The sequence below is a fragment of the Eublepharis macularius genome, chromosome 14 (assembly GCF_028583425.1).
Source record: "Eublepharis macularius isolate TG4126 chromosome 14, MPM_Emac_v1.0, whole genome shotgun sequence".
Taxonomy (NCBI): Eukaryota; Metazoa; Chordata; class Lepidosauria; order Squamata; family Eublepharidae; genus Eublepharis; species Eublepharis macularius.
This window is the reverse complement of record NC_072803.1, coordinates 54,182,501-54,195,352: the sequence shown is the minus strand read 5'-3', so window position 1 is coordinate 54,195,352 and position 12,852 is coordinate 54,182,501. Positions and strand designations below refer to the sequence as shown.

General features: G+C 44.3%; 1 protein-coding gene across 1 annotated transcript in view; it reads left to right on the top strand.

Annotated features, from left to right (window-relative positions):
- BRINP1 (BMP/retinoic acid inducible neural specific 1) overlaps window positions 1-12,852 on the top strand; it is a 126,727-nt gene that overhangs the window by 99,267 nt on the left and 14,608 nt on the right. Inside the window, exons 5-6 of the mRNA XM_054998258.1 lie at window positions 9,487-9,723; window positions 10,278-10,500. Of these exons, the coding sequence (XP_054854233.1) occupies window positions 9,487-9,723; window positions 10,278-10,500 (460 nt within the window). The remainder of the gene's footprint in view (window positions 1-9,486; window positions 9,724-10,277; window positions 10,501-12,852) is intronic.

The window sequence follows — 12,852 nt, the reverse complement described above, 5'->3', positions numbered from 1 at the left end:
CTTTATGTTAAGGCTGGAATGCAACTTCAAAGCCCAGCATTTTGGGCAGAACTTACAGGTTGTGTGTTTGCATTCACAAAGGGTTTTCCTCTTCTGCTTTAACAAAATATATGCATATATTGCTAAAACACTGTAAAAGGTCCATTCTGTTGTGAAACACACATGAGATCTTACCAAGTTTCTTTCATTGTGGTGTTTTACTCATGTTCGTGTGCACTTACCCTTGAGAATTTCTAACACTAATTCCAGAACTGGAGACGACAAACTTTGTCCCAGCTTTTTGTTCTGTCAGTTTATTTGCATCTTTTTCTCCTTTGCATTACTGATAAGCTTGTTTGCATTGATAAAATGTGTTCTGCAGTATTTTGTCAATGCACACATGCACTGACTCTGGAATTACTGTTAGGCATTCTTCCCATTCAACCGGAATTATGAAGGAATCGAATTATAATTCTGGTACTATAAAGGAACATAATTAGGGAAATATGCTATCTATATGGTACATTAGTTATCCTATACTGCCTGCAGGATGCTCAGAGCACAGCATATATAGTTCTCCTTTTCCTCCCTTTTATTATGAAACAAACTTGTGGAGTTAGGGTGAAAGAGAGAAAGAGGCTGTGCAAGGTCACTGTGCTTGCTTCATAACAGCGTGGGGATTTGAACAGATCCTAATGCTACTCTCTAACCACTCCTGCACACAGGAGCTCCATACAGTCACATCAAGATTATTTTTTTGCAGTGTTTTATCAATGCACTTGAGCACCTCGGTCGCATGCAGAGGAGAAGGTGCTAAAACCAAGGATCTGATTACAGATGTGCTAAATGTGAGGTGGGTCTGGGGGGCAGGCTATAGTTGCCAGCTTTGGTGGGGAAATACCTGGAGATTTTGGGGGGTAGTGTTTGGGGAGGGCCTGGACCTCAGGAGGTTGTAATGCCATAGAATCCACCCTCCAAAGCAACCATTTTCTCCAGAGGAGGTAATCTCTGTGGCCAGGAAAGCAGTTGTAATTCTGGGAGATCTCCAGGCCTCACCTGGAGACTGGCAACCCAAGGACAGGCTGTTCATCTTACATCCTGAGCAGATACATGTTTCTGGCATTAAGACCAACAACTTGCTTCCGTCTGCTCTCTTCTATCTGCAAAAGTACACTGGGTGGAAAGCAGGGACTGATAAGGTTGCCAGGACCCCTTACCCTCCTGGCAGGAGGTGGGAGACCTGGCACTTACCTCTCTGGTGCTGCGGTGCATGCGCACAAAGCATGCACATGCTCCCAGCCTGTGCAATGATGTCACTTCCGGGAAGTGACATTATCACTCAGGTCATCCTGGAAGCATTCCCGTGCTCCACAGGGGCCAAATCAGGCCGCTGCGGAGCGTGGAAGCACTGCTGCACTGCACAGTGGCCCAATTTGGGCCAAATCTGGCCACTGGCTAGGTAAGTGGGGGCAGGGGGTGGGGAGAGGGGAGTGGGAGTGGGGATCCCCTGCCCCCAGCAGAGGACTGGCAATCCTAGGGACTGATGAAGCTGCTCCTGTCTCCATGTGCGCTTGTGAGCTCACCCAGCCCCCACCGTTTTGAAAGTGAGTGCAATCATATGTTGGATTCAGGTTTCCCTCAGTCCACATGTAATCAGTCCCCTGTTTAACATCACCAGTTCAACTGCACTCAGAAACAAAGAAGAAGCAAATGTAGATCTTGCAGTACAATGTCCAGGCCTAGTGCTTCTTCATCTGGTTATGGGCATGGTGGCACCAAATCCATCTTTGCTCTGCTCCCGGTCATATCCTGGGCTGGCTGCCCTTGGTCAACTGAGGACAACAGAGACAGGGGTGTTTGGCAAGTCTGGTGCCACAGAGATGCTGCTCTTTTCCCTAAACAGGCCTTCGAGCCACAGCCAATTGCAAATTCTCGGCAGTGGCTTGCACACAGCTGCTAATCAGATCAGAGGAGACTAAGTCACGATCCATTACCTGCAGCCCTGTGAATAATTCTTAATGAGGCCTTGCGAAGCAGCTGGAGAGGAAAGGCAAAGATCTTAGCTAATTATTCCAAGAGCCGCCTTCTAGATTGGGGAGAGAGAAAGAGAATGCTGAGACATTGCTTTAAAGGTCACTTAGTTTTATTAAAAGAAGGCTGTTCTGTTCCCCTACCTGAGCATCTTTTATCTATTGCTTTTTAAACTGCCTTTCCCCCAAGGCACTCAGGGGTAGTGTACATATATGTGGTGAAGTCCCTCCCATTGGACTCCACCACATTCCTGTGCAGTAGTTTATGCTAAGAGAGATTGACTGGCCCAAGGTCACCCAGTGGGCTTCACAACTGAGGGGGGATTTAAACCCATGTCTTCTGGATCTAGTAGGGGCCACTCACATTCCTTTAGTTCAGCAGTGAAGTTTGCCTCCTACCTTCCACATGCACCGTGGATGTGGTGCATCCATGCACCTTCCAGCTTCTCCCCAGCTTTACAGCAATCCCCCAGTTCTAGGTTGTTGATGCACGTGTATGCATTGGGGGAATTTATTTTTAATAAAACTTGGATGTGACTGTACATTAGGGTTGTAATGTGGTGGCAAATTTCATTTTTCCAAAATCCACTTTTTTAGAAACAGCCATTGATTCCTCTTATACTCTTTTTTCCTCCATAAGAGCAGGATATCTCGTTCATTTCTCCTCAAAGAGAAATCAAGGTGCCCTTTTGTAACTTCAGCCCTTGAAGTCATTTTGTTATACACCAGGGTATATGACCCTGATGCATAGATAGGCTGGGAAAGACCCTGCCTGCCTCTGAGCATCTACAAAGTGAAATTCTGAATTTTTGCAGAATCTCCCTTCCTGCTCCTCCTCTCTTTGAATTGTTCTTTGATTGAAAAGGAATTGATTAGAAACTGACTCCAGATTTCTAAAAAAAAAAAAGGAAAAGAAACAAGTTTCTGAAATTCAGGGAGAAACTAGATAAAGAGGAATTAAGAGATTTTCTCTTAAGAATCCTACTGTACATACAATTGTATCAAGGTTCTGTTTGGGCAGTGTTTGCCAAAATGCACCAATGAAACAACACACAAAAAGGAATCTTGAGACAAGTGTATTTACGATCTCATCCAGCTTGCTTTTTTACAGTGTTTTATCAATGTGCATGTGTACATCTGTAATACAGAAAGTGAGAAAGATGCACATAGACAGAAAGAACTGAAAGCTATGGCAAACTGCACACATATCATGCTCTGTACAAAATCTGGAAACAAAAAAAATGTAATTGAGGATCCCTAATGCAACAATTTCATTTGGAAAACAGGAGCAGGTTCATCTTGCTAATGAACCATTGACGGGCACAAATTCCTGTGATAAATGACAGTTTTTGCCACTCTTCCTTAATAGTAGTGACATTGTTTATATATAATGAGATGTAACTTAGACCAAGATTCGAGTTCAGTAGCACCTTAAAGACCAACAAGGGTAGAAGCTTCTGAGAATCAAGCTCCTTTCAGCAGATGCCAACATCGCTACTCACCTGAAACTATGTCCATGGAATGTCACTCGCATCCCTAGATCCATACCTGTCATATACACCCAAATACATTGTGTGGATTTACGCTTGCATGGCTCACATTTCTGTCTTACTCTCCCTCCTATGAACTCAGAGCAGGATATTTAGAGTTTCCTCCCTCTATTTAATCCTCTTAAGAACCCCATGATGTAGATTATGCTAAGAGTTAGGGCCAAATTTCAAGTGGCAGCCGCTGTAGGTCCATCCTGTGGCCAGCGGTACCATTTTAAATGCATCCGTAAACCTTTAAAAATTGCCATTGGACCCTGAACCAGATTGCACATGTTGTATGGCTGCCCCTCTCACACCTTCCTTTTCAGGTGCCAATACAGCAATGGGGTGTGTATTTTGACACTGAAAAGTCAGGGGGGAAACAAGCTCCTGGGGCCTCCATGCTGTGCATGTGATCCAGATTCAGGCCCATGGCAATTTTTAAACAACTTTGAAACAATTTTTAAAATGCATTGGTGGCCACAGGATGGAGCCGTGGCTGTTGTCACTTGTAGTTTGGCCCTTACCCAGTGAGCTTTATGGCCAAGTCTCTGCCCTATTGTAAGCCACGTCTTATTGTTCAAATTCCAACACTTTAATAATAACAACATTTGATTTATATAGCACCCTTCAGGATGACTTAACACCCACTCAGAGTGGTTTACAAAGTATATCATTATTATCCCCACAACAACAAATACCTTGTGAGGTGGGTGGGGCTGAGAGAGCTCCTAGAAGCTGTGACTGACTTAAGGTCACCCAGCTGGCTTCAAGTGGAGGAGTGGGGAATCAAACCCAGCTCCCCAGATTAGAATCCCGTGCTCTTCTTATCCACTACACCAAACTGGCTCTCTTAGCTGCTATTCCAGCCTGGCTTCTAGTAGGAATCCCTCCACATTGCTAACTTTGAACTCCTCAAATGAGTCCATAGTCTATAAGGGCTGGACACTTCTCTTTTACCAAAAAAAAAAGAAGTCATAACCCTGAAACTGCTGCTGCCACACATTTTCTCTTCCTTCTGTGTTCCAAACATTTCCCCCCTATCAACAGCAAAGTTGAGTTTATCACGTCTGACAGCTGCCACTGCTCCCTGCTTGCTTGAGAACTAGGTCAGACAAAACTGGGTGATTCACAGCCGTCAGGCAGGAAGTTCTAATCTGGACATGGCAGCCTCAAAAGAAAGTGACCTGCTTTCTTCAAGGCACTAATAGGTCTATCGCCTCTCCCAGTCCTTGCTGCTGTCCTGCATCTCTGACTCAGACTATGATGGGGTGCCCAAGGAAGCCTTTACCCACCCTCCAAATCATCAACGCATCCCTTCCAGTTCAGGCTGAGTCCTTGGGAGGATTGCATTGGTGATTGGAGGGGAGAAAACAATGTTCTTGTCCTCTTGGCACACAGTGTTCCTCGGTGCATTTTTTTCTTCCTTTCCCTTCCACTCTGCTGAGCTGTCAGCATTAGATAACCACAATCCAGAACCTCAGTCGCACAAACAGATGGGCAATTGACCTGCATGCCTTCATTATGCCGCAGTTCGACGGTTCCATTCAAGCTTTAAATTCCCTTATCTGTCGGCCTGAAATCCCAGACCATGATGACAAGGGAAAGACAACAAGGCTGGGGTGCTCGAGAAGAGCTTGCTCCCCCCATGTTCCATGCTTGCGCTGTCCTTGTGCGCATCAGAAACTGACCGAGTCTGACAAGCAGAACTTACCAGGTAGGAAGAAACAGCTGTGAATCCTGTGGGGCCTGGGGCTGTCTGATAGAAAGCCACAGACTTGAGTGCAACACAGGAGATTATAGAATGACACGCACTTTCTGTGCATACGTTGTTCTGTTTTTGCAAGCTGGCAAGGACAACAAAAAGGGAGAGTGAAAAACAACAACCCTGCAAACCAAGGGTAACCAAGGAGGTTGGAACAACAGAAATAAATATATTTTTCAAATTGTTGAAAATAACTGAAAATACAAATTAAAAACACTGGCATAAAGTTTAATAGGAATACATAGAATAAAAGCATCATATGATTGTACATATATGTATTAAAACCTTGTATATACATAAAGTAAAATCATTAATATACAGGTATAATAGTACAACTAATTGTCATGTCTACAAAACCAGACGTGTTTCGGCACAAAGACTTTATTATTTATTTCTATTGTTCCTGTAAGTAGTCAGCCCAGCCTCTACCATCTTTAATAGCCATTTAATATGGCTGCCTGTGATATCAAAAATCACATGACCCTGGATTAAAATGGCAGTTTGGCCTGCAAGGGGGATTTCAGTTGCTGAGTCCCACCCAGGAGATCCAGGCATGAATGGAATGCCACATGCAAATGCAGAGAGATCAGCAGTGATTAGTTTTGCAGTCTTTGCAGCCCCTAAAAGAATCCAGAGCAACAAAGGTCTCGCAGTCATCCCACTTTACACATTCCTTTCCCTCCTTCCGTGATGAGATCTCCTGCCCATGATTGAGGAGAAAATCAACTAGCATTCATAAGTATTTATCATTCATTCCTGAGAAGGTACAATCCCCAACTAAATTCATCAACTTGGCTCCGGTGGACTTCATTAACAAACTGCCCTTTTGTGCAGAGCTGGGACAAGGTTTGCATTCTCTTTTACACGCCCCTGCAGCTACCAGTCAAGGTAATCAAACTTTTTGTTACTCCCAGGAACTGACCGTTGGAGTCTTCGTTCTAACAGCTAGGTGGGCTATCCCACCTCAGGGCACATTTTACTCCATAAGAGTAGTGCCCTGGCCCCATTCAAATTGTGCACGCTTCCAGGACCCCAGCTTCTAGGACACTGCTCCCTTAGGGTCTCTTCCCTAAGACTCTCTCTTAGTACACGCTTACTGGATCCAAAGCACTGTTCCCTTGAGGTTTGCCCTAAGCCTCTTGCTCTCCTGGCCGAAAATGCTAGCGTTTGAAGCTGCCCTCTTCCCCCGTGGACTGGACTACTCTTCAGGATAGGTAGATATACTTTGCCCTCCCTCACTCTATCCCAACCTGCCTAGTTTCCTAGGACTCTCTGTGTGTATAACCGTTTTTGCTATTCACTCTATGTGTATGTGCATGCATTTTCCTCTTTCAATAAGTTTGCTCTTTGACTTTAAGCACTAGTCTCATTTGCTATAATTGGAAGGGACTCCGTAAAAATTGATGGAAAAGATCCCGTAGTTACTGACCTCTCACATAGACATCTTCCTTGCTTGCTAATTCCCCCACAATTCTCTTACTCACAAGGAGACCAATTTAGGTAACAGTTCCAACCTCCTTAGTTACCTGTTTTTGCTAGCCACAAATGCATGCTGTGATGTAGAAGAAGAAGCAGATACAGGCTTTTCACATTGACTTTGAAAAAATCACCGTCTGTTCTCTTGGCCCATGATAAAAATACACTGGGTAGGGCATACATTATTAAACTAACAATGATTCACTCCAGGGTAAAACAATGGCAGAGCCGCTTCATAAGTGATTTTGTACACTGGTATACAAAAGTGCATCATAAGCTCATCTGTGTATCTATGAGTAGACATGGGCAAGAATGGGAAAACCCCCCTAAACACCCTGTTTGTCATTCGTTGCCATCCACGAACAACGAACAACAAACATGGATGAACGTGAACTGTTCCCAGACATGTTCGTTGTTTGTTGTTTGTGGGGGCCAGAACCCCCCCCAACCCCCCACTTAGCCTCCCCTCAAACCCACTTACCTGGCCCTTTAAAGATCCCTTTAAACTCTCAGCGGGCCGGCGGCAGGTGGGGATTCCCCCCACCAGCTGATAGTTTAAAAGGCCCTGTCCTGGCAAAAACAGCAGTGTCTGCTGGCAGCTACTTTGAGGGGTTACCAACTGACCTTCCCAATGTCCAATACCCACCAAAATTGCAGGGGGCATAATCCTCACTGTCCCATGAAGACCCCCCAAGTTTCAGAGAGATTGTACCCCAGGAAAGGCATGATCCACGAGTCTCCCCGTCGGCTGTCATTTTCTCTTCACAGTGGCAAAAACGGGACTCTCTGCTGGAAGTACTTTGAAGGGTTAAATCCAGAAGGAAAGCCAGAAAGAGTTTAGACAAAGTTCAGTCCCTGCCTCTCGTTGCCAAAGGGATTGATTGGAGGTGCCAGACTGTCTGGCTTGACAAACAGCTGCCGAAGGCAACGAACGAGGCTTGCAACAACCACCTGTTCGTTTAGGATGGGCCCTCACGAACAGCTTGTTCGCGAACAGCAGATTGGGCTGTTCGTGGGTTTTGTTCGTAATGCTATTCGTGCCCATGTCTATCTATGAGCTAAACTACAAATGACATCTGACATGTGTTCTTCAAGTGTTGAGTTATGCAATTTTACCTGGGAACTGTAGTTTTTACCCTCCCCCCTCCAGATCACTGTGGAGAAGACAGTTGAAAATGCAAGCAAAATTAAATTTGAAGCATTTTTCTAGTGTAATTAATAGGCACAAGACTTTAGCCCCTCCCCCCTTTAATCTGCCAGGTCTTAAAAGAAGAATTGTGAGATAGCTGAGGAGAGGAACTTTACAATTCCACCCAGAGTACGTGTCTGGGGTGGGGGGAGACCTGGAAGGTTCCACCTGGGGGGATCATGAGACTAAAGGCTTGTGCCCCCAAAATACACTAGAAAAATGCTTCAAGCCTAATTTTGCTTGTATTTTCAACCATCTTCCTCACAGCAATCCTTAGGGGCTCTTTTAAACCTACATTTCCCAGGTAAAATTGTGTAACCCGACACTTGAAGAATCCGTGTCAAGCATCGCTTGTAGTAGGCATACTCTGGCAACTTCAGTTCCAGTCAGTTTCCCAAAGAATGCCCACCTAGACACAATCTTTACCTACAATGAGCAGGAGGGTGCAAAAGAGACAGATGAGCTGTGCTGGAAGTCGTTTATTCATAAAAAATGTAAAGGTTTATACAGTTTATAGGGCTGTAAAATGTATTGATGCTGAGCTGAGAGAAAGCAGACTTTTTTCTCTCTCTTTGCTCTAGAACTGGGAGCCATCCAATGAAACTGATTGGCAGTCAATTGGAGACAGGGGAAAGAAAGGACTTTATCACACAGTGTAGAATTAACTCATGGAATTTGGTGCCACATGGTGTGGTTGAAGGCTTAGGTGGCTTTAAAAGGGAAACAGACAGATCCATTGAGGAGAGGTCTCTCTAGGGCCACCAGCCATGCTGGTTCAATGGAATTTCCACATTCAGGGGCAGTGTACCTCTGTATAGCCATTGGTGGAATGCAACACCAGGAGAGGTGTTGGACTCCATTTACTGTTTGCGAGTTTCCATGGCCATCTGGTTGGACACTCTTAGATTCTGGACGTGACTAAGTTTTGTTCTGATCCAGCAGTGCTCTTCTTAGGTTGACATGTTGCCCAGACAGGAACCCAGAACTTTTTCAAGGCAAGTGGGAGAAAGGACTTGATCATACAGTGATGTAGATCTAAAGTCTAGAATTTGCTGGCACGAGATGTCGAAATGTCCACTGGCTTTGATAGTGAGCTTTGGCTCTTCTTCCCGAGCCAAAGGTTGAAGGATACCTTTGTATGTCCTGAATTGCCAGAGTTTCTGTGAATGAGAATGGAGAGCATTTAAGTCAGAAACTCTCTCTTTATATCTGTTCCCATTTGACATTCTAATGTGTGCTTTCTGGGGCTTTGTACCACAGTGCCTCATGGCATAACCTTATATTAACTGACAGATGTGATGAGGTTTTCAGCTCGACAGCATCCATGCTGTGCAACCCTTCGTTGCTCGTGCCCTCAATTCCTTGGTTATGACTCCTAGAGAAGAAATCTCACTGTAGAATTACAATTCCTCTTATCACCTTCTCAAGTTGCTAATGAAACAGTTTCTTTTAAAAAAATGTTTTAAAAACTGTACAATACTTATGTCTATTTACTTATTTCTATTTACTTATTTCTAGGTCTCCAGGTCATCTTCCCTCAGTATTTACAAGAGAAATTTGTGCAGTCGGCATTGAGTTACATCATGTGCAACGGAGAGGGAGAATACATATGCCGAGATAGCCAATGTGGTTGCCAGTGTGCAGAAGAATTCCCACAATGCAACTGTCCCATCACTGACATTCAAATCATGGAATACACATTGGCCAACATGGCAAAGTCTTGGACAGAGGCTTACAAAGACCTGGAAAATTCTGGTAAATGTCTGGTAAAAGGTTTTCAGGTTTATAAAGTTTGAAAGAAAGGGTTTTTTAAAAAAAAAAAACCTGAAATATCTCCTAACCAGGAGTCATTTCGTAGAAAAAGAGCTGGAGGAATTCATTAGCATAACTGATTTGCATATGCCACACCCCTTGACATCACCAGGAATGTGTCATTAGCATAACTGATTTGCATACACCATACCCCCTTACATCACCTATCCTGGCTGTTTTGGACACAATCCTGGCCATTCAGGGCTGAAATTGGGCCCAAAATGACAAAAAGGGGCTAAAAATGGCCCAAAGGGTCAGGATTGGGCCGCTGCTGAGCGGAAGAGTGATCCACCACCCATCCAAGGCCTGATAGCCATTTTGGTCCCAACCCAGGCCAAAACAGGCTCAAAATGGCTGAGAGTCAGGTGGGTGGGGCCATCTGACATGTGACCTCTTTGGGGAACTACTGGAACTGCGTTCCTGCACGTTCCCCCTCAAAATGAGCCCTGCTCCTAACCAAGAATGTCTCTTCTTTGCTTTTGTGTGTGTTTCCACAGATGAATTCAAATCTTTCATGAAAAGGCTACCTAACAACCATTTCCTGACCATCGGGAGCATCCACCAGCACTGGGGGAATGACTGGGATCTTCAGAACCGCTACAAAATCCTGCAGAGCTCCATGGAGGCCCAACGCCAGAAGATCCAGCGCACCGCCCGCAAGCTTTTTGGCCTCAGTGTCCGGTGTCGGCACAACCCAAACCACCAGCTGCCTAGAGAAAGGTACTGGGCCTTTAGCCATTGGGGAAGGCAGTAAGCACTACGGTGGTCCTGTGAACAGCACTTTTCATGAGCCATTTGTTTACTGTAGGAAGCCTGTATACCGCTTGGCAAAGTAAAGCAGTCCAAGCAAACTAAGGGATTCTAAGGAGGAAAGTAAAGAGCAGAAGACTTTACGATTCAGCCTGGTCATCTGTCCCCCAGACCTCCCTCAGTGGTTCCATCAGTGGCCAATCATTTTGGTGATGACCCAGAATTATAAATGATCTCCAGGCTACAGGGAGAATATGGCAGCTTTGGGGAATGGTGGACTCTATGACATTATACCATGCTGGGGTCCCTCCCCAAATCTTGCTCTCCCCAGGCTCCACCCCCAAATCTTCAAGAATTTCCCACCTCAGAATTGGCAGCCATATTTGCAACATAGACAGAAGATGCCCACCTCCACGTGAATCTAAGCCCAAGCAGGGACAGCTTTAGCTTCAAGTGTGCCCAAGGGTGAAACACTGTGTTGCGGTGACTCCTGTGATGATTTTGATGGACTTTTTCTTTCTTTTTCAAATGCATTCACTGTTGCTGTTTGGAGAGGTGGCAAATAGTACAGACAAGGGAGGGCTTTTAAACTCTTACCTCCCCGAGCCAGTTCCTACTGAAAAATGACACTCCCGAGTGATTTTTAGAACTGCTGGGAGGGGGAGTAAATTTTTCTCAGCTGAGGTAAAATCAGCTTGCGGGGAGGCATGTTTTCAATGAGAAAAGGGCAAGGAAAGAAAGGGCTTTTAAACACTTATGTAGGTATTTGTACCCCACTGTTTTCCCAAATCTGTTCTGTTCTCCCTTCCTCAGTTGTATTGTCACAATAACAATTCTGTCAGGTAGATTAGGCTGAGAGAGCGTGACTGACTCAAGGTTATGCAGTGAGCTTCTATGACAGAACGGGAATCTAATTGAATCTAATCTAAGGTTTCCCAGATCCTAGCCTGACACTCTAACCACTACACCACACTGATTAGCTCACCCATAGTTAAATAACTTGTCTTCCTTCCCCCGAAAAAGATTCTTCCTGTTCTAAAAGCCGCCTCAGTAGATGCATTAGAGAATAAACAATGATCAGACAACTAACTCACAAGTTTTTCCCACCTAAGGCCGACGCTAGTCATTCTCACTCCCTGCCCCCATCTAACTGTTCAGGATTTCACAGGGTTTGTGAAAGAGAGGGCGAAATATTTATTTTCAAGGTTAATTATTTTTTATCATCAGCATTCCCTTTCTGAAGAGCGTTCTCTATCTTGCACGTTTATTAAGTTGCTGTAAACAAACCTGACTTCTGAAGAGGAAAGGGGGGGAGGTAGGGGGGAAATCATACATATATTATTTTTTGATTCATCAGCTTAGAAATAAGAGCCTTGGAAGAGGCACCTAGCATATCTCCAGCCAAGCGTACTCCTCTAAAGCTTTTAGATAAATATGTCTTTAGCATTTCACTTCTATTTGAAAAAAAGCCAGCCAGGCAGAAAGAAAGTCTCCGGCGAACGCTATCAAAATCTGGGTGAAATGGGACGAAATGCGGGATGGCAGCTGAGTTTTTAAATGAGTGACGTGCCTGATTTGTTTAAGTCAACACCACCAGGCATATTAGCATTTTTTCCCCTTGTGTTTGTCATTCTGCATTTGTAGCAACAGTGGTGGGGGTGGAAACCAGCTGGGTAGAGACAAATGTAGCAGTCCAGGCTGTTTTGACCTATAAAACCCTTGTTGGATGATTCTCAACTTGAGACAATGCTTGCTTCCTAAGATCCAGTCACCTGATGAGTCTGAAACAGGGATGAAGGTTCTGTTCTCTTATGTTTCCACGATTTTACTATGCACTGTGTTTTTTCTTCTTCTTAATTCGTTTCTAAATTTAATTTTGGGATTGGAGGCTTCATTTTTTTCTTTTCTGTTATGGATGCACGTGCACACCCATTGACAATGCTTTGCAAAAAAGAGTATGTTCGAATCACGTCAGGATTCTTTTGGTGTGGTGTTGTATTGATGCAAAAACACATTCTGAAAACACCACACCAAAAGAATCTTGGTATAACTATTACATCACGATTGCTTTTTTGCAGTGTTTATCAAAATATGCATGCACGTTGATGGGAAAAGATATGAGGAAAAATCCAAATGAACTGAGATAACTGGTAACTGCAGTAGACTGTGTATGCACAGTGTTCTTCAAACATTTGGAAATAAAAGTAGAAAAATGCATCAGTTCCACTGTAGAAACAAGACCAGGGAATTTAGAACAACAAAACCCAGGAAGAGATTCATTTAAAAAATATTATATTGATTTATAAAACTATTTGTAATCCA